The 18,910-nt window shown below is 39.2% G+C and overlaps 1 protein-coding gene across 1 annotated transcript in view; it reads right to left on the reverse strand.

The window, feature by feature from the left end:
• MTHFD1L (methylenetetrahydrofolate dehydrogenase (NADP+ dependent) 1 like) overlaps window positions 1-18,910 on the reverse strand; it is a 131,987-nt gene that overhangs the window by 72,182 nt on the left and 40,895 nt on the right. The window contains exons 12-18 of the mRNA XM_087970117.1: window positions 17,857-17,993; window positions 16,834-16,880; window positions 14,983-15,090; window positions 12,042-12,116; window positions 7,569-7,671; window positions 3,827-3,903; window positions 2,443-2,583 (exon numbers count right to left, since the gene is read on the reverse strand). Coding sequence (XP_087826243.1) covers window positions 2,443-2,583; window positions 3,827-3,903; window positions 7,569-7,671; window positions 12,042-12,116; window positions 14,983-15,090; window positions 16,834-16,880; window positions 17,857-17,993 — 688 coding nt within the window. The remainder of the gene's footprint in view (window positions 1-2,442; window positions 2,584-3,826; window positions 3,904-7,568; window positions 7,672-12,041; window positions 12,117-14,982; window positions 15,091-16,833; window positions 16,881-17,856; window positions 17,994-18,910) is intronic.

An 18,910-nucleotide genomic window follows, 5' to 3' on the forward strand; every position in this document is an offset into this window, starting at 1 on the left:
AAAGAAAGAAGGAATTAGTGGTTTTGGCTGAATATTAAATTAGGAATTGTAAAAACTTATGAAAAAGATTACAGAGCAAAGTAATTTTAAAAAATAAATTCACATTTGAATATATGCTAATAGTAATCAAAATGGGGAGGGGTTTGCAATGGGTCAGTGGTTAAAGATTCAGAGCTTGTCAGCTGCAAAGCTGGCAGTCCAGGTTCAAGACCCGAGCGCTCCAAAATGGGGCGAGCTCCTGTTACTTGCCCCAGCTCCTGCCCACTTAACAGTTTGAAAGCATGCACATGCAAGTAGATTAATAGGTACCACTTCAGTGGGAACATAATAGTGTTCTATGTGACTTTGGAGAATAGCCATGCTGGCCACATTACCATGGAAAATGTATTCAGACAATGCTGGCTCCTTTGGCCAAGAAACAGAGTTAAGCCCTACTCCCCTAGAGATAGACATGACTGGACAAGGAAACCTTTACTTTTCTATTAATCAAAATATACACATTGAGGATACTGTTACTAATGTTCTACAAATAGTTACTTGTGATAGCTCTCCCATGTTCTCTACCCCAAGAGGGATGAAAGCAACAGGAAAGCAAAGTGGTTAAAGTCCTTTTCAAAAAAAAAAAAGCAAGAAGAATGTATGCATGTAGATTAATGTTTGGTTTGTCTGAGCAACTGGCTCATGAATAGGTAGGTAGCATGTTATCCCCTGCTGCACTGTATTTCTAAACCCCAAAAAACATTTTCAAAAAACACTGCATGCTTAAAGCTCATGCAAAAAAAAAAAAAAAAAAAAGCAAAATGGAATGCTCTGCACATTAACAGGGAAAACTGTTCTTTACTATTTGCAGTAGTCTTGGCATTTTCCACCATGTATCCTATATCCGTTGCTGATATATTTTCAGGTGCATTTCAAGATGTTGGGATTCCCTTTCAAATCCTACATGCTTTAGAGCTGGCGAACCTATGGCACGCGTGCTGGAAGTAGTATGCAGAGCCATCTCTCTGGACACGCCAGCTGTTGCCCATTGCTCCTCTGGGTTCCGGCGCGTGTGTTCTTTACGTGCGTGAGTGCAGGAAACCGGAAGAGCAGTTGCCTGGCACGCATGCGTGCACCAGGAAGCTGAGTTTTCAGTTTCTGGTGTGTCCATGTGTGCCGGCCACATGGTTTTCACGCACGCATGTATGCCAGAAACCAGAAAACCAGGTGGTTGGCATGCATGTGCACTGGGGAGCTGCTCTTCCGGTTTCCGGCACTCCTGCGTGCATGCCAGGGAGATGCTTTTCCAGTTTCCAATGCTCATGCGCCCGCTCTCATTTTGGCACTCAGTGCTGAAAAGGTTTGCCAACATTGCCTTAAAGGCTGATTGAGATTGCGTACTCTAAACAAAGCCTAAAGAGATAGAGTGCTTATACAGAGTGCTTGCTTTCCATTCCTTGTTAAGATATAGTGTTTGAAGAAGATGTTTTTAACAGGAAAGTAGCTCCTGTGCTCCTGCACTCCTGCCAGCTATAAGATTTGTACCCTCACTTTTCCAGCATGCATTTGGGGACAGAGACATATGTAGGTAGCAGTATTGGGGAACTGATGAGGTTTTGTCTGGCACTATATATGGTATTGTTTTATGATTTTATGTGCCAACTCAGAAAGCTGAAACTGCCCAAGGAGCTGCTGATACAGTTCTACAGAGGAATTATTGAGTCTGTCATCTGCACCTCTATAACTGTCTGGTTTGGTTCTGCAACCCAACAGGACAGACACAGACTTCAGAGGATAATTAGGACTGCAGAAAAAACAATTACTACCCACCTGCCTTCAATCGAGGACCTGTATACTGCACAAGTCAAAAAGAGGGCTGTGAAAATATTTACAGACCCCTCATATCCTGGACATAAACTGTTTCAACTCCTTCCCTCAAAACAACGCTATACAGCACTGGACACCAGAACAACTAGACACAAGGACAGTTTTTCTCCCGAAAGCCATCACTCTGCTAAACAAATAATTCCCTCAACACTGTTCAACTATTTACAAAGTGTGCACTACTATTTCTGTTAATCTTCTCATCATTCCTTATCACCCATCCCCTCCCACTTGTGATTGTAGGATTGTAACTTTGTCGCTTGTATCCTTACAAATTATATTGACTGCTTCCTAGTATGATTTGATTGTTGATTGTACTTTATGACTATCATTTAGTGTTGTACCTTATGATTCTTGATTCTTAACGAATGTATCTTTTCTTTATGTATACTGACAGTATTTACACCAAGACAAATCCCTTGGCCATTAAAGTATTCTATTCTATTCTATTTCATGTTTGCTTGTATTATTATTTGATAAAATTGACTATTTTTTATGATTACTGTATTATTTTATATTATGTTGCTGCTTGTCAACCACTGAAACATTATAAAAACATTATAAATAAATAATACATACCAAATCTTCTGCTGTCACAGGTTGCCCTTTTGTGTTATTAGCAATTACAATCTTCCCCAGTCTCTCTTTCATATCAGACAGGCTACTGGTTAATGCTAATATTGCCATTATTTCACTTGCAACAGCTATATCAAACTGAGTCTGTGAACAGAAAAGGAAAGTTATAGAAAATAGACTTTCAAAGCTCATAACTAGATCTCCTACATGCCTAGCATAGTCTCACAGCTGTCGGTTAGACTGGGAAGTTAAAAAAAAACAATAATACCCAGAAGATCATGGAAACCACTTGCTTATTCTTGCTAAGAAAACAACAAAACAATCTGCAGTTTTTTTAGACACCATGTATAGCTCACTTGTATTTTTATATTTTACATTGTTTTTATTTTGCATTTATTTTATATTGTTCTCTACTGTTCTATAAAGCTCAGCAAGATCAGCATGGTGCTAGATAACATCCCAAGAGCTCAGCACCTACCTGAGTGCTAGGAATGGTGGCTAAATGGTTTGATCCGTGTAGCCCTAGGGAAAGCTTATATAACATACTCTCTCATTCAACATAGTAAAGGACAACATTGCCTTTATGGTTATTTGGAAGACCAATTTCTTATCTAGTTAGTTCTCTAGCTATGTTTATAGAAAGAACTAGGACCACCTGCCAATCACATTAAGCTTGAAGGAGGTTGTATATTCTATATGATATCTTTCTCTTATATTTACAGTGGAACCTTGGGTCATGACCATAATCCATTCCAGGACTTCGACTGCAACCAGATTTGATCGTGACCGGAAGGGCGACCCTCTGCACATGCGTGGACAAAAATAAATTGGCACCTGGCGCTAAAGGGGAAATCACTGCAGCAGGGAAAATCGCTGTGGCTGTGTCTGGTCACCACCTGAAGATGTGTTCACGACCAGAAACAAAATTTTGCCAAAAATACTGGTCGTCACCCAATTTGGTCGCAAACAGAAGCATTTGCGATCCGAGGTTCCACTCTATTTTGTTTAGCAATAGGCTCTTAAGTGCTCTCAAGAGTATACTCAGGTGGCCATTTCATCCATGTCATTTTTGAGTTAATTTATCAATACATAAATACCATTGAGTTCTATTTCTACATATTTTTTCAAATTCTATCTAATTCTATGCTGAAATGAAATTATTCCTATGCTATTGATAGTAAAGTGGATTGAACTCCTGGAATAAACATCGGTTATGTTTAACAGAAACAGAAATAATTATCTTAAACTGCATGTCAAGCTATGGTGAAGATTTTTTCATTTCTAAGCCTTCGTATATCAATTTACTGAAATAATAGCAGGAACGGAGCATCATAAAGTCTACATGAAATTTAATCTCAAACATACAGTGTATTGGAACTTTACTTACCTGGCGAGAAAATCCCTTCTCTGTATTTGCTTGGCCAATTGTTATTTTTCTAAGGAATCTATCATTTGTATCCACCACTGAAAGGAAAACAAATAGTTGAAATATTTACTAAAGTATCAAAGCTTCTGTTCTTCTACGAGAATTGGGTGGGAAATGTTTGCACATCTCACCCTGTTATAAATATAATTTAAGTAACCACATATTTCATTATCTTTAATGTATGTTATTCTTATGAAACGCTATGGAAGCGTGGAACTGTAGCAGGACAGAATAACATAATTTTTTTGCATGGTTAAATTTTGCTGCAAACTTATACATGGGACTAGAATAACGACATTTTCTGCAATACAACAATTATAGAAATATTTAAAATATTCATTCCGGAGTGTAAATTATTAATATTTTAACATAGACACAAAGTCAAAAGTGTCAGAGTATATTCATGAACTGGAATAGAGCTTAGTAACAAGCTCAGCCAATGAGAGCTGAATTGAGGGTTGAAACTCTCTCTTTAAGAGAGAGTCTAGGCGTGGCTCTATATATTAAGCTCTGCAGCTCTGAAGCTATGTTAAGTTCTGAGTCTGTCTGTTGAAAATGAAACTGCTTCTCTCCTCTGCTTGCTCCCTGAAAACTAGTGCACAGCTCTAAAGTGAAAGAGAAACTAACTTGCTTGCTGAAAACTAGAGCTCTGCTCTGAACCTGTAACATGTCTGCTTCTGTTTGAGTTTGCTGCATGTTGGAGAAATGTACAACTTGTATTGTAAAATTTACTTAATATGTTTATAAAGATGTTAAATGAAGCATCAGCCATCTGTGATTATAGAATACTTTACTGGCCAAGTGTGATTGGACACACAAGGAATTTGTCTTGGTGTATTTTTCTGGCGCTGAATTTATGCTGCAAAATTCTGAAGAAAAAGGCATTTCAAAATATTGCTTAGCAAAATCATATAAAAAAACCTTCTATAAAATTATCTTCACTAAACTTTGTCTATAGGAAAACTTAACTTTTCAGCGACAAAGATAGAATGACCTTTTCTTAGAATTCCCCCCAAATTGACCATTTTTCTGAACATTCATCATTGGAATCTCATTTTTCAATTAAAACAATCCAAATTACCCTTGGAGCCAATAATTGTTGGAAATAAAGATAATTTAATAAATTTAAAGACTCTATTAATATTTGGATGACAGATTTCCAGGGAACACGAAAACTCTAGGTTAGACTGTTAGACAAATAAAAAATAAAAAAAATGTCCCAGAAGAAGGAAGATCATAGTGCTATGGAGAAAACAACACTGACATGTCCATGAAGTTACCAGGAGTTAAAACTGACTTGAAAGAGGCTTTACCTTTACATTTAGGTGAACAATGAGCATATTCTAAATCAGGGGTCCCCAACCGGGTCCGCGGACCGGTACCGCGAACAAGCCTTACCGGGCCGCTGGTTGCTGGCGCCGCCATCTTTTTAAAAGCAATTTTTCGTCAAAAGATGGCGGCGCCAGCGTTGGTGAGCTTTCCGGTAGAAAGCCATTTCCCGAAGCTTCACCAGAAGCTGCGCCGCTTATTTAAATCACTCGTGACGCACCGGAAGTGATTTTCGCAAAAAGATGGCGCGCCAGCTGACGCCGGAACCGGGCGCGGCGCCAGCTGACGCGGAACCGGGCCGCGTCGAAAAGGTTGGGGATCCCTGTTCTAAATGGTCCTTTTATGTAATATGTTTTTATTCTATTTACCACCCAAATTTCCTTCTGGTAGAGGGGTGATACGTTTGTTCAATAAAGAAATAAAATTAAAATTTGGAAGGACATGCTCTTCTACTGCAATGGAGAATGCAGACATTTAAGGAAGGCTTTTTGTTTATAAGACATTAGATGGTATTTAAATTCAATATGCATATGGAAAAAAAGACCACTAATGTACAAAAATCAAACAAGCTTTCTAAAATAACATTTTGTAGAACACAAATACAGAACATTTTAAAAACCCTTTGAGTTACAGATATTTTCTTGACTCTTCTGATTTTTATTACTCATTCTGGAAGGAAAACTATACCTTGCAACATCATGGAAGAAGAAAGCAATGACTAACTTATAGGGTGTTCCATGTTACATCTAAAATGGGGACAAGTTTATAATTTTTTGATAGGATATATACATGGACAAGTAACCTAGATTTACCATAGTGCAACCTAGATTTACCAAAGTGCATTATGTATTTGTTCTAGAATTACTTAGTATGCTAAATTCCATCTGCCAAATATATACTTCTATTCTATGACCAAAACCAGCCAGTCTTAGATTTGATGACAGCAGACAGCAAAGAGCCACACACAGGGAGAGGTGCCTAGGCCCAGGGGTGGGTTTCTATCGGTTCTGTCCACCTCTGTAGAACCGGTTGCTCTGAAGAGCAGCAGACATAGAACCGGTTCTATGTCTGCTGATGTTTTTGCCCACCCGGGCTCTTACCTGATCTTTATTTCCTGATTTTTCAACTTCAGCTGCCGAACGAGGCACAGCTGCAGTTAAAAAAGCAGGAAAAGAGGGCTGTTTCAAAGGCTGCGTCTCTGCACACAGCATGCTGATGACGATTTACAGGCGCGCGGCTCACAGCGTGCAGGGAAGCTCGTAAATCCCAAACCGGTAGTTAACCCTGTCATATCCCACCCCTGCCTAGGCCCCTTCGAGACAAACAGGAGTCATGGCCAGTCAGGGACCTGATTACATGGAGATAGCATAAATATCTCCTACTAGCTGCAGCAATCAATAAAACAAAGAAATGTGTGTTGTTACGTCTTAAGGCAAACCTTCTCCTTTTGTATTTCTTGATATCAGAAAAAAAATATGTCACAAGGTTGTATGCTCCTTCAACAAATTCCTACTGGAGAAACAGTCAACACTGTTATTTATGATCCCTTCATCCAATTCTAAATGCAGGTTTTTCAGGAAATGGGACCCGTGAATGTCATAAGTGGACTGTGACAAAAATACACCATCCTAATACTTTCACACACTCACAGGATATGTATATTTTTGAGGAAGACCCACAATTTACATGCTTTGGCTTACCTGTTATCAAGCCAGTGTTTATAATTGTCACCAACACTCTCCCATTTCCAGTTGCTATGGTATTATTATGAAAAACTAAGGAAATCAAAGATAGTTACACTACAGCTTTCCACCACAAATTGCTTATGCAAATTGTCTATGCTTTTATTCTGGGTGAGAGTGGGATTCTTACAGCAGGATCTTTCACATTCACCAAATTCGCTGAGAATTGCAAAAAGCTTAAGGAATGGGAAGAACATTTATATAGCTTTTATGTTGGGTGTTTGTGGGTCTTTAGCCCAGAGCAATAAAATCACTGAGTTAAAAGAAGGGGAACTTTTATCATATTTCCAGTTCTCAAAATTCAAAGTACGGAATATACAGGAAAAATCAAGACCATGCTTATTAACATGTTTCCAAAATATTAATCAGGATGTCAGATTTTGCTCTGCTTCCAGAGACCATTATCACGTCACAAAAGATAGTTAAGCAAATGCACAGTTTTCTTTTCCTTTTCACTGAATAACTGAATCAGTTCTGAAAAGAAGCTTTTGTCAAAAACTGCATATAAAACTCTGCTTCTTTCAAAAGTCTTTGTTTATGTTAAGGTTGAAACTTTCCAGGAGGTATCTAGTCGATAACTTTATGCAAGAGCAAAGTAGACTAGATGGAGACACCTGTTATTTAATACCAACCTCTTTGCCATGTTATTGTAGATGTGTCTATATCAAGTCGCACAAATTTGTTAATCTCATCTGCAGTTAATGTTTTAGGATCCATTTTGGTTATTCCGAGCCTCTAAAATCAAATAAAGAGAAAGAGATAGAGACAGATACAGAACTTATGTCAGGATTCTGGCAGTTACCCCCATTTAAATCATGAGTCTTGAGCCAAATTTCCAAAACTTCAAAAGGATTTATTGGGAGTTAAAATGTCCGGCACTGCCTGGGTGTAGCCGACTCTGAGACACATAATTCATTGTCACCCTTGACCCTGGTTTCCCCGCAACCCCCTGGGTGTATTGTAATTCATATTCTCTAATGGGACACATCCATAACCAAGAGTCACCTATCATGTTCTCCAGTTAGAATTTTGCACAGCAGAAATTTCAGTCACCTAGTTACTATCTTTGAAAACTATTTATGGAATGCACTTTCGGTTTCCAAGCTGCTGCACTGCTCCCCCCTTCCTTTCTGTTGGCAACTCTAAAAAGACCATAGATATATTTTATGAGCTGACAACTTACACATCTGACCATAGTACCCCTGTGGCCCTATTCACGGCGTATAACTGCTTCTCATATATGCTAAATTGTGCCTACATGGCACCCAAAGCCTGATCAGATCCACTGTAGTTTTTCTTAATGTAGAAATCAAGCAGGCAGTGGTTTATGGGACAGACATTCCAATAGACATTCCAGTTTTAATTTTCTTTTCCAGTGGAACAAGAAACAGGAGGAAAAGCAGCAGCAAGTATCAGTAATATATCTTGGGAACGAAGTGTGAAACAATCCATACCAAAAGTGTTTGAAAGATTATGAAACAAATCATAAGCCCCACCAAACTACTGTAATTACTGCATACAATGGAAGACAAATATGTCTATAGGATACTGGGTGGTGAAGGTCCTGTTTGCCCCAAGGAGCACAAAATTGAAGTTTAGCTATCTTTACAGTAAACCAGTTTATGAGAAGGAAGACCCTATATTTGGAGCAGAGACTCTTCAATGTAACAAAATATTCTGGATCCAGCTGCCTACAGAGCTCATCTCCCTGCTGTGGCCACCCAGTATACCTAGTAGCTGAACTGCTAATAAGAGGCTCAAAAGAAGGCAGTTATTGAATCTCCAATGTATCTCCAATGATAGTTGAATCTCCAACTATCTTGAATGACCTGCTTAAGTAGATAAGGCTATTGTGAATGGAAAATGGGATAAGAGACTACCGTATTTGCCGGCGTATAAGCGACTTTTTGCCCTGAAAAACATGCCTCCAAGTGGGGGGTCGTCTTATACGCCGGGAGGACTCCGACTCCACTTCGAGCTTGAGTTGCAGCCGGGAGGAGGCTGGGGGAGCGGTGTGTGTGTGTGTGTGTGTGTGTGTGTGTGTGTGTGTGTGTGTGTGTGGCGGGTGTCACTCGCCACGCGCTGCTAACCTTTCCCCCTCTTCCTTCCTTAGCGGTGTGGGGAGGAGAGGATTCGAAGATCCTCACGTGCGGCGTACTTTTCTTTTTCTTTTTTTCTTTTTGCACGCAGGTTTTGCATGCGGGCGGCTGTAGGTTAAGGATGGGGAGCCCCGGGTGGGTTATCAGGTTTTACGGTGCTTCCAACATGTGCGAACGGTGGGAGAGCAGAGAAGAGAGCGAGCAAGCGCCCGCTGTGTGAAATCCTGCCGTCAAAGCAACACTGGGGAGGCAGGGTATAAATTTACCAGGTTAATGTAGCAATGGTGATTAATGCCCAGAACATTGTTTGCGGGTATTGGGGTGTGTGTGTGTGTGTGTGGTGGTGGTGAGGAGAGGTTGTCCTTTGAATGCGGAAAAGTAGGTGTGACCTTGTGTAGGAAAATAAAGAGATCCTTTTTAGCGTGTTTGGCTTCTTTGCCTCCCCTCGTTCGTTTTGACGTGGAGATAATGGCCTTCGGGCGGGAGGGGAAGAAAACGGTAGCTGGATCATTTCAAATTTCACTTACTCTCATGCCTCACTTCAATATGTCTGAGCGACTCCAGATACTGGAAGACTTTTTGAATGAAAGTGTTACCTCCATTTTTTTTTTTAAAGAGGGCCACTTGGGGAAAAAAAAAAGATTCTAAGGAATTCCTTGTTTCTTGATTAAAGAGAAGGCATTGAATATACTGTTCCTTGGCAGCCTTTTCAGTGTCCGGGTTTTTGGTGTGTGTGTGTGTGTGTGAGAGAGAGAGAGAGAGAGAGAGAGAGAGAGATCAGCTGTATTGAGAAGAGAACGTTTCCTGTGTTCTCATTTTATTTACAACATATTTTACAGCTTAATGGTAAGCAATGAAAAATAATACTTTTAAAACTCATTTCTAAACTCCATAGCTATTTGCATATTCTTGGTTCAAATTGGATTAGCTCATTTCAAAATTGTCCAAAGCAGAAAAGTGCGTCAAAAAAAAAAAAAGTGCAAAAGTGGAAGGTGTGTGTGGAAGAGGGGTAGTCTATACGGCAAGTATATGTAACAAACTCTATATTTTGAGTGGAAATGGGGGGTCGCCTTTAATGCGCCAGTGCGTCTTATACGCCGGCAAATACCGGTAATTTCTTTCCTAATTCTGCATCTCCAAGTATTCTGCAGCAGATATAAAAATAGATCTCATCTTATCCTGTTTTATTTTCAAGAAGAACAACTGGACAGTGCAAAATGCAAGTGAAAATCAAAAATAAAGAACATTTGCCTCTTGGAGTACTGTCTTATCAGCCACCCAATGCCATCCCATGGTTATCAAAAGTGATAGCTGGCCCCATAAATTAAGCTTTCATGTTATCTAAAACAACACGTTGCAATTATTATAATCAAGATGTGGTCTCAAATGTATTACAATTTGTATAATTATAATTTCCATTCTAAACTAAGTTCTTTCTCTTTCCTTCACTTTTTGAAAAATATGTTGGCCAGCATTTTAAGCAACCACAGTAATTTTAGCATTTGATTCGTGAAATTAAATTACATTCAGTGCTTTTTTATACAAAATGTATGGCTGGGTTGCTTTCCTCTGCAAGACTGAGAATCATAATCAAATTTAGTAATTCCCAGGGAAGACATTTAACTGTTAAGATAAACAGTTACCTGCCATTGTTTTACAATTCCAGTCTACTATTTGTAGTCTGTCAGTGAGAAAAATCAAGGAATTTCAGCAAGATATCTACATAATCTTTTCAGCATCCCCTACCCAAGTAATACGTGGCATTAATTTAAAGATTTCTCCAGCTTCTTAAATAACCCTGGAGCATATAATTATTCTGAATCTACCTTGCTTTTTGCATAGATGTGGGCAGTCTATACATAATCATTTCCCCCATCCCTATGTGGTGATTCAGAGCCTGGTGGTTTGCTTAGAGTTGAACAACCAAAGAGTATAAATATACTGTATTTAAAAGTCAATATTTTTATTCACTTCAAGGTTCTTTGGATTGTAACTTAAAGCTATGAACCACTTTTTAACAGCAGTAAAAATGTAAGTTGCTGAAAGCACATGAAAATGCTTTCCCGTTCTCTTTTAGAGGAATTCCCTAACCCCATATAGAATTCCATATAATGGAAGCAAATAGTTACATTTAAAGGTAAAAGTAAAGGTTTCCCCTGTCTAGTCAGGTATCACTCTAGGGCAGAGGTCTCCAAACTTGGCAACTTTAAGACTTGTGGACTTCTACTCCCAGAATTCCTCAGGAATTCTGGGAGTGGGAGTCCACAAGTCTTAAAGTTGCCAAGTTTGGAGACCTCTGCTCTAGGGGGCAGTGCTTATCTCTATTTCTCAGTTGAGGGAGCCAGCATCGTCACAAGATATTTCCATGGTCATGTGGCCAGCATAACTATATGCTGAGCTGCGCAAAATGCTGTTACCTTCCCACTGAAGTGGTATCTATTTATCTACTCGCATCTGCATGTTTTCAAACTGCTAGATGGACAGGAGCTGAGGCAGGCAACAGCGGGTTCACTTCATTGCGCAACGCTCAGGTCATGAACCTGGGCTGTCAGCTTTCCATTTGACAAAATCAGCATCTTTAATCGTTCTCCAATTACATTTACTTCATCCTATTTTTTGTGTAGCCAGGCCAGCCTTTATTAGAATCTCCTCTTCTCATTAAAGTCTGTATCAACTTTATTTATTTTAAAACCAAACCAAAAGCTTTTCTTTTCAAAATAAATAAGTTGTCTATAGAGATTCTCAGTCATCCAAGTCATGGTTGTCCCAAAGGTGCTTTTTCAAGAGGCAAGTGGACTGTCTGGTTTTTGTTTGAAGATGTTTTGTTTCTCATCCAAGAAGCTTCGCTGAAGAGGACAGAAGCTGAAGAAGCTTCTTGGATGAGAAGCAAAACGACTTCAAAGAAAAACCAGAAAGTCCACTTGTCTTTTGAAAAAGCACCTTTGGGAAATCCAAACCAATGTTTTCCAAAATATTCTATAAGATATTCCTTAAAGAACTACTTACTTTCATGCGTGCAAGTTGTATAGCTGAAAATTTCCTTTCTCCATGGACTAATGGAACCAATCTATTATATAAGGCCTGTAAAGAATACAACAGTAAATATCAGTAAGGGAAGTGTTATTCCAGTCAGGTATTATAGACATAACTTTCTCTGTAATAATTCTGTTCAAGCTTTATATCCATGTTACAAAGCTCTTCTAAACATGCCTCCATTTACTGTAGCTTCTGAGAAAAATTTCCCGCTTTTTAAAAAGAAACAAAGCAAGTGTCATAATTAATAAAATGCACATGAATGGGAAAGGAAGGCTTTGGCAAACAGACTGCCCAGTACTCCTCTGAAAAGCTGAACTGAAGACTAAAAAACTGAAAATACCACTGTGTGTCAGGTTTAGGGGGGCAGAATTATTTATTTTGTCAAAAGCTTACAACACAATAGAAATAAGAATAAACATAAGTTTAAATATAAGAAACAGGAACTAATAATTGGGGACAATAGGACAGGGACGGTAGGCACGATTGTGCACTTATACCTGTCCCTTAATTACATTTAGTATAACTCCTTCCTTAAGTACAGCATTTATTTAATCACCCCTCCCTCGGTCCTCTTGGAGAATTTATGATAGGGAATCTAATTTTTTTTCCTTGCCTAAATACCTTAAATAGTCTGGCCCTGGAAACTAAGTCTGTTCTTATTTATGCAGCAGATTGGAACTAATTTTTTGAGTCACACAAATGGAGTTTCCACCAACTTGGTTCCCTCCCAAGTATTGCATTGCAACTCTCAGAACTGAGAGGTGGCCATCATTTTGCCCTGGAGTTCCCATTCTTTTTTTGAGCCAGATGTAAAAGGAGAAAGGGAAAATCAAACTACCGTATTTGCCGGCGTATAAGACGACTGGGCGTATAAGACGACCCTAAAGCTTACGTAATGTTGAATCTAAACCAAGAACTTAGTCAAGCCTAATTCTATCTAAATTCTATGCATTTCAAGAGAAATATTCGACCCAACAGTTATTTCAACTTCAAAATGCCTTTTATGAGAAAACACAGTGTGCATAACAATCAAACGTAGTCATTAAATGTGACATGTCACAATTAAAAGACTGTCCTGGAGGTCATGGGGCATATCTTTTCCAGCTCAAAAATTTATGTATATTTATGGGATCACTATCAATGGTGCTATATACCTATCTTTCTCAAAATAAGAATACCTGAACGGGCAACTTGGCCTCTGCATCCCTCCAGAATTTTGGGCTATTTCTAATAATATATCATGGGTCCAGGATAGCAAATTTAATGTGTCAGATTTCATATTATATTGTCTGATGCAAACTTTCCATAATTGCATGAGCACAACAAACAGTTTTTAAACTACACAAGCAGAAATGAAAAGATGAGCCTCTGAACCACAAAAAAACTTTCTACATTGACAAATCTCAAAGCCAAGGCACTAGGGCAGCACAGGTGTTCTTCCTGATTGCAAAATGTTTAGGGGCATTATTTTCTTGTTGGTAATCCAAAAATCTGAATAGGGACACGGTGGCTCAGTGGCTAAGATGCTGAGCTTGTCGATCAGAAAGGTCAGCACGTTGGCGGTTCGAATCCCTAGCACCGCGTAATGGAGTGAGCTCCCGTTACTTGTCCCAGATTCTGCCAACCTAGCAGTTCGAAAGCATGTAAAAATGCAAGTAGAAAAATAGGACCACTTTGTTGGGAAGGTAACAGCGTTCTGTGTGCCTTCTGAATTTAGTCTTGCCGGCCACATAATCACGGAGACATCTTCGGACAGCGCTGGTTCTTCGGCTTTGTAACGGAGATGAGCACCACCTTTACCTTTACCTTTAATCTAAAAACAGAGCTTTCTGCCCACTACAGGTAGTCCTCAACTTACAACAGTATAATTTAGTGACAATGGCAATGACTGTTCAAAGTTACAAAGAAAGTGATTTATGAGCATTTTTCACACTTATGACCATTGCAGCATCTCCATGGTCAAATGATCCTGGTTTAGATGCTTGGCAAGTGGTTCATATTTATGATGGTTGCAGTGCCCCAGGGTCATCTGATCACCTTTTGTGACCTTCTGACAACAAAGTCCATGGGGAAGCTAGATTCACTTAATGACCCTGTTACTAACTGCACAACTGCAGTGATTAACAACTTAACAACTGTGGCAAGAAAGGTCATAAAGTGGGGCACAACTCACTTAACAAATGTCTCTTAGGAACAGAAATTTTGGGCATAAGTCAAGGACTACCTGTATAGCACAAGTTCATTGAGTCCTAATCAGACTTCTGGGGCAGAGAATCAAATCCATTTGCAAGGTTTTTCAACTCTGGTTAAATTTAAGACATATGGATTTCAATTTCCAGAATTCCTCAGTCAGCATATACTGATTGGAGAATACTGGGAGTTGAAGACCACATGTCTTAAAGTTGCCACGGTTGAGAAGCCCTCAATTAATGTTTACAAGCATGAGTAGGCACTACCTTCTTTTTTTGAAAATAGTAATAGCCCCAGGGCCAAAACTGCTGTACATGTATTGTTTTTAAAAATCATGGTAGGATCAGAAAGGGGTTGAAACTTTGAATCATTCTGTCATCATTAAAAAAACAACCTCTCCTTCATAATAGGAAGGAAGGAAGAAGGAGGGGAGGGAGGGAGGGTGGGAGGGAGGAAGGAAGGAAGGAAGGAAGGAAGGAAGGAAGGAAGGAAGGAAGGAAGGAAGGAAGGAAGGAAGGAAGGAAGGAAGGAAGGAAGGAAAGGAAGATTTACAGGGAATAAAGCAAGGGAAAAACCCAACTTTTCTTTTCTTTTCTTTTTGAAGTCTCAGACCTTCAAACTCCTAGCGGTCAATGATGAAATATTTGAAATGGTTTTAATTATTATATTCTCAAAATTGCATTTCACAGCAAATTACCGTGGAATGAAGGATTATTCTTACCTTATCAGACTGAGTGTTCTCGTGTAGTGTCCTAGCGTCTATGGCAGCAGCCAGCAAATTATTTGCTGCAGTAATGGCATGAATATCACCAGTTAAGTGAAGGTTGAACTATATAGGAATGAAATATGAAAAAGACATTCTTTTTGCACACTCCATTAAACTAGTGTCGGTTGTTTCAACCCACCCAAACATTCACTTCTGGGATTAGTAGTTCAGATGAGCAGTTTGAAATATTATGGAATCATAACTGTCGTGATTGAAGTGATTTACTACATTATAGATGATCCCAGTTCTGTGTTCAATAAATGAGTTCTCATGACCTAAGCAGAAATTCATACAGGAAAGTTGAAAATGTTACTTTTTTAATGTGGCAGGCTGTGGGTGATTTGCACAGATCCATTTAGAAATCATTTTGACTTATGATTTGGATAAAGAGGAACAAAAATGACATGTGTTTTAAAATAGCTATGAATCTTTCTCAGACTCTGTAAGAAATCTGGGTGGCAAGTAAAACATTTCATATGTTTTCTTAATTGAAATGTTTAATTAATATCCCTGAGAAAATTAATCCAATGAACGAATGAGTCTGTTCAGGTGTCTGTCTATCATCTACCTACATAATTTATATAGCCACACATCTCACAGAACAAGTGATACAAGTTAAAACAATCAATAAACACCCACAAATGTTATTACAATTATTAACAGTTAAAACATCTACAAAAAACAAGCTAAAATAAAATTTAGAAGAAGGGACTAGCTCACTCACTCCCTTGGGTCCCCAGGCCTGCTGATACAACCAAGTCTTGAGTGACCTTCAGAAGCTCAAAGAGATGAGGCCAACCTTACCTCAGTGGGGAGAAAAGTCCACAATGTCGGCACTACTTCAGAGAAGGCCCGCTCTCTATGGTCCACTAAAAGTAGCTCCCTAGACCAGGGGTCCCCAACCACTGGTCCGCGGACCGGTACCGGTCCGTGGAACAAATCCTACCGGGCCGCTGGTTTGCTGGGCGCCGCCATCTTGTTTTGATGAAAAAGTGCTTCCGGTGAGCTTTTCCGGGTAGAAAGCTCACCGGAAGCACTTTTTCATCAAAACAAGATGGCGGCGCCCAGCTGATGCCGGTACCGGGCCGCGGCATAAAAAAGGTTGGGGACCACTGCCCTAGACGATGAAACCTGCAACTTGCCCTCTCTACTAGATCTAGCGAGACGGGCAGATGAAATTGGGGAGAGGTGGTTTCCAAATAACCTGGCCCCATGCCATAAGGGCTTTAAAGATCAACACCACCACCTTGAATTGGGCCTGGAAATAAATTGGATACCAAAGCAGCTCGTGAAGTGTAATTGCTTGTGCCACTGTATTTTGCACCAGCTGAATTTTCCAGATGCTCTTCAAAGGCAGCCCCATGTGGACTGCATTGCGGTAGTTTAACTGAGACATGACTAGGGCATGAGTGACCATGAGTAGAGCCCCTTGATCTAAGATCACATGCAAACTGCTACACAAAATGAAATTTTCAGGATAGACCCTGGTATAAGCAGAGGAAGGTTGATTTTTGGGGGGTGGAGGGCACTAGAAACTAGGGAGTCACTTCTTTCTAGGACTGCCTGGCTTAACCCTTGTATTTGGAAGTTCTTCTTGTGTCTGAATCTGGGATGTCCTGCAATGTTATCAAAGATGAAATGTGCACCCCAACTCAGGCAGCAAACGATCTTTGCCCAAACTGGTCATTATTTAAAAATTAAAGTTAGGTTGCTATTTAAATTAATTTCACAGAAGAATCATTTCTGTGCCTTTACTCTTTCTCAATGCAGAGGACAATTAGTTTTCCAAGGCAAATATTTGTTTACCTCCTCCATGGGTATGACTTGAGAATATCCACCTCCTGCTGCTCCTCCTACACAATGAAGAGAACATGTTAGCAAACTGTGGATGATAGAGGTCATGATTCCCCCTCATTTCAACCTGACATTCCTTCCTTGCTCAGCTCAGGATTATGATCAGGAAGCTAATCCAATTTTCTTATATCAGATTTGGATTGCCTATTGTCTCCAGCATCTTTTGGGTCTGTGAGAACACCTCAGAAAACCCTTGGAACAGGGTAAATGTTTGGTGAATTTGGAAAGGTTTGAAGGATTGCAAGCATTTGAAGGTTAAAACTCAGGAGACTGCCAACACCTTTTCCAAACTAACACACTGTATTAAAAGCATCAGCTTTCCTCAGCTATAGCTTCCGGGATTTAAGGAATGAAACAAATTTATTCTTCTCAAATTGGCTTCCTTTTCATATGGGGAGGGGAGTTTAAGAAACAAACACTGTGTCTAAAACTTAAGGTGATGTAATGAGCTGTGAAAATAGCCTTGAGAGGCAAGAATAAGAGTCATACCCTAGAGAATAGTCTGACAAACAATATTTGAATCCAGAAGATTAATGGGGTGCAAAAAGTGTCTTAGAAGAGACATTTCCTAATTCTCTGGAAAGTAAAGGTAGGGAAGGGGGGGAAGTGCATTCATTTTCACATTTGCAAGATGCTACTGCAAACTTAGAATAAGGGTAGCATTAGTAGTCATGGTTTTGGTTTTTTGTGTGCACTATCTTACAAACAGCTAAAACGGGGGTCTCTAATTTTGACAACTTTAAGACTTATGGATTCCAACTCCCAGAATTCCCCAGCCAGCATGGAGGGCCAAGGAATTCTGGGAGCTGAAGAAGACAAGTCTTATAGTTGCCAGGTTTGGGAACTCCTGTGTTAAGCCATTTCAAAAAGTCTGCAACTTTTGGCCCTATCTTCTCTGTCAATAACATGATGCCACCAGCCAACCCTCCTGTGATTTTCAAACTGCCTGCTCTTCTTTGAGAAAGTAATGCTTACCTTTAACACCAAAAGTAGGTCCTTGAGAAGGCTGTCTCAGGCAGGCAAAGGAATTTATTTTAAGGTGGGCTGTCAGTGCTTGGACCAAGCCAATTGTCACTGTGCTCTTCCCTTCTCCAAGGGGTGTCGGTGTAATCCTAGCAATATAAAACAATACATCAAATTCCATCAATAGGTCTGTTGGTTCTAGCCTAAATAAGGAAATTTCAATCAAATAATGATATTTTACCATTCTTATGTAAAAAAATCATCCAAGCAGAAACATATGCCAATCGTAGAATAAAACAGAAAGAATATAATCTAGGATGATATATAAATTAGACAGCAATTAGTTCTGATAATTAATCATACTAGACCTAAAGTTGTGAACAATAGGGATACATCAATGCATCTATACCTCCTACCCAAATTATTATTTTGTATTATAAATTATTATTTTAGCAAAAATAAAATGCAGTGAATCACAATATCAGTAAGAAAGGATTTCTCAAGCTTTGCAGTGCTATGATCCATTATAATTCCATATAGGATTGACCTTTATCATCATTCAGATATCACCCAAGAATCTGCTGTAAATAATAAAATTGAACTAAAGGTTAAACCCCTAAGAACCTGGGGAAATGCGGTAATTTTGAAATGCAAGGCTGGCAGGAAAAAAAATCTTTCATACACTGAAATCTCTTTTTGCTGGATGACATTTCTTGATAATAAAAAAAAATCAGAAATTTGGATGACTGAGGACATATGAAAGAACAGCTTAATAATCTTCTTGAGTGTGAACAATGAAGATACAAGAGTTAGAGATTTTCTTTAACTATTTCCCCCTTTTTAAACATAGTTGATATGGTACACAAAGCATTACCATTTGAGAGATACCATGTGCAATCAAAATTCACTGGCAATATTTCAGCTTAGAATTGGCTTGAGGTAAATCAATGTTGTGCCTACTGTCCTGAGGGTTTCTGAAGTGATAGTCACTAGCTTCAAAATGGCAGGCACCATTAGGTGATTGAAGCTCTGCCTCCCTTTAACATGTGAATATGTTATAAAGCGT

This window comes from Notechis scutatus, chromosome 1 (genome assembly GCF_049901735.1).
Source record: "Notechis scutatus isolate UNSWTSFEM ecotype Mainland chromosome 1, rNotScu1.2, whole genome shotgun sequence".
NCBI lineage: Eukaryota > Metazoa > Chordata > Lepidosauria > Squamata > Elapidae > Notechis > Notechis scutatus.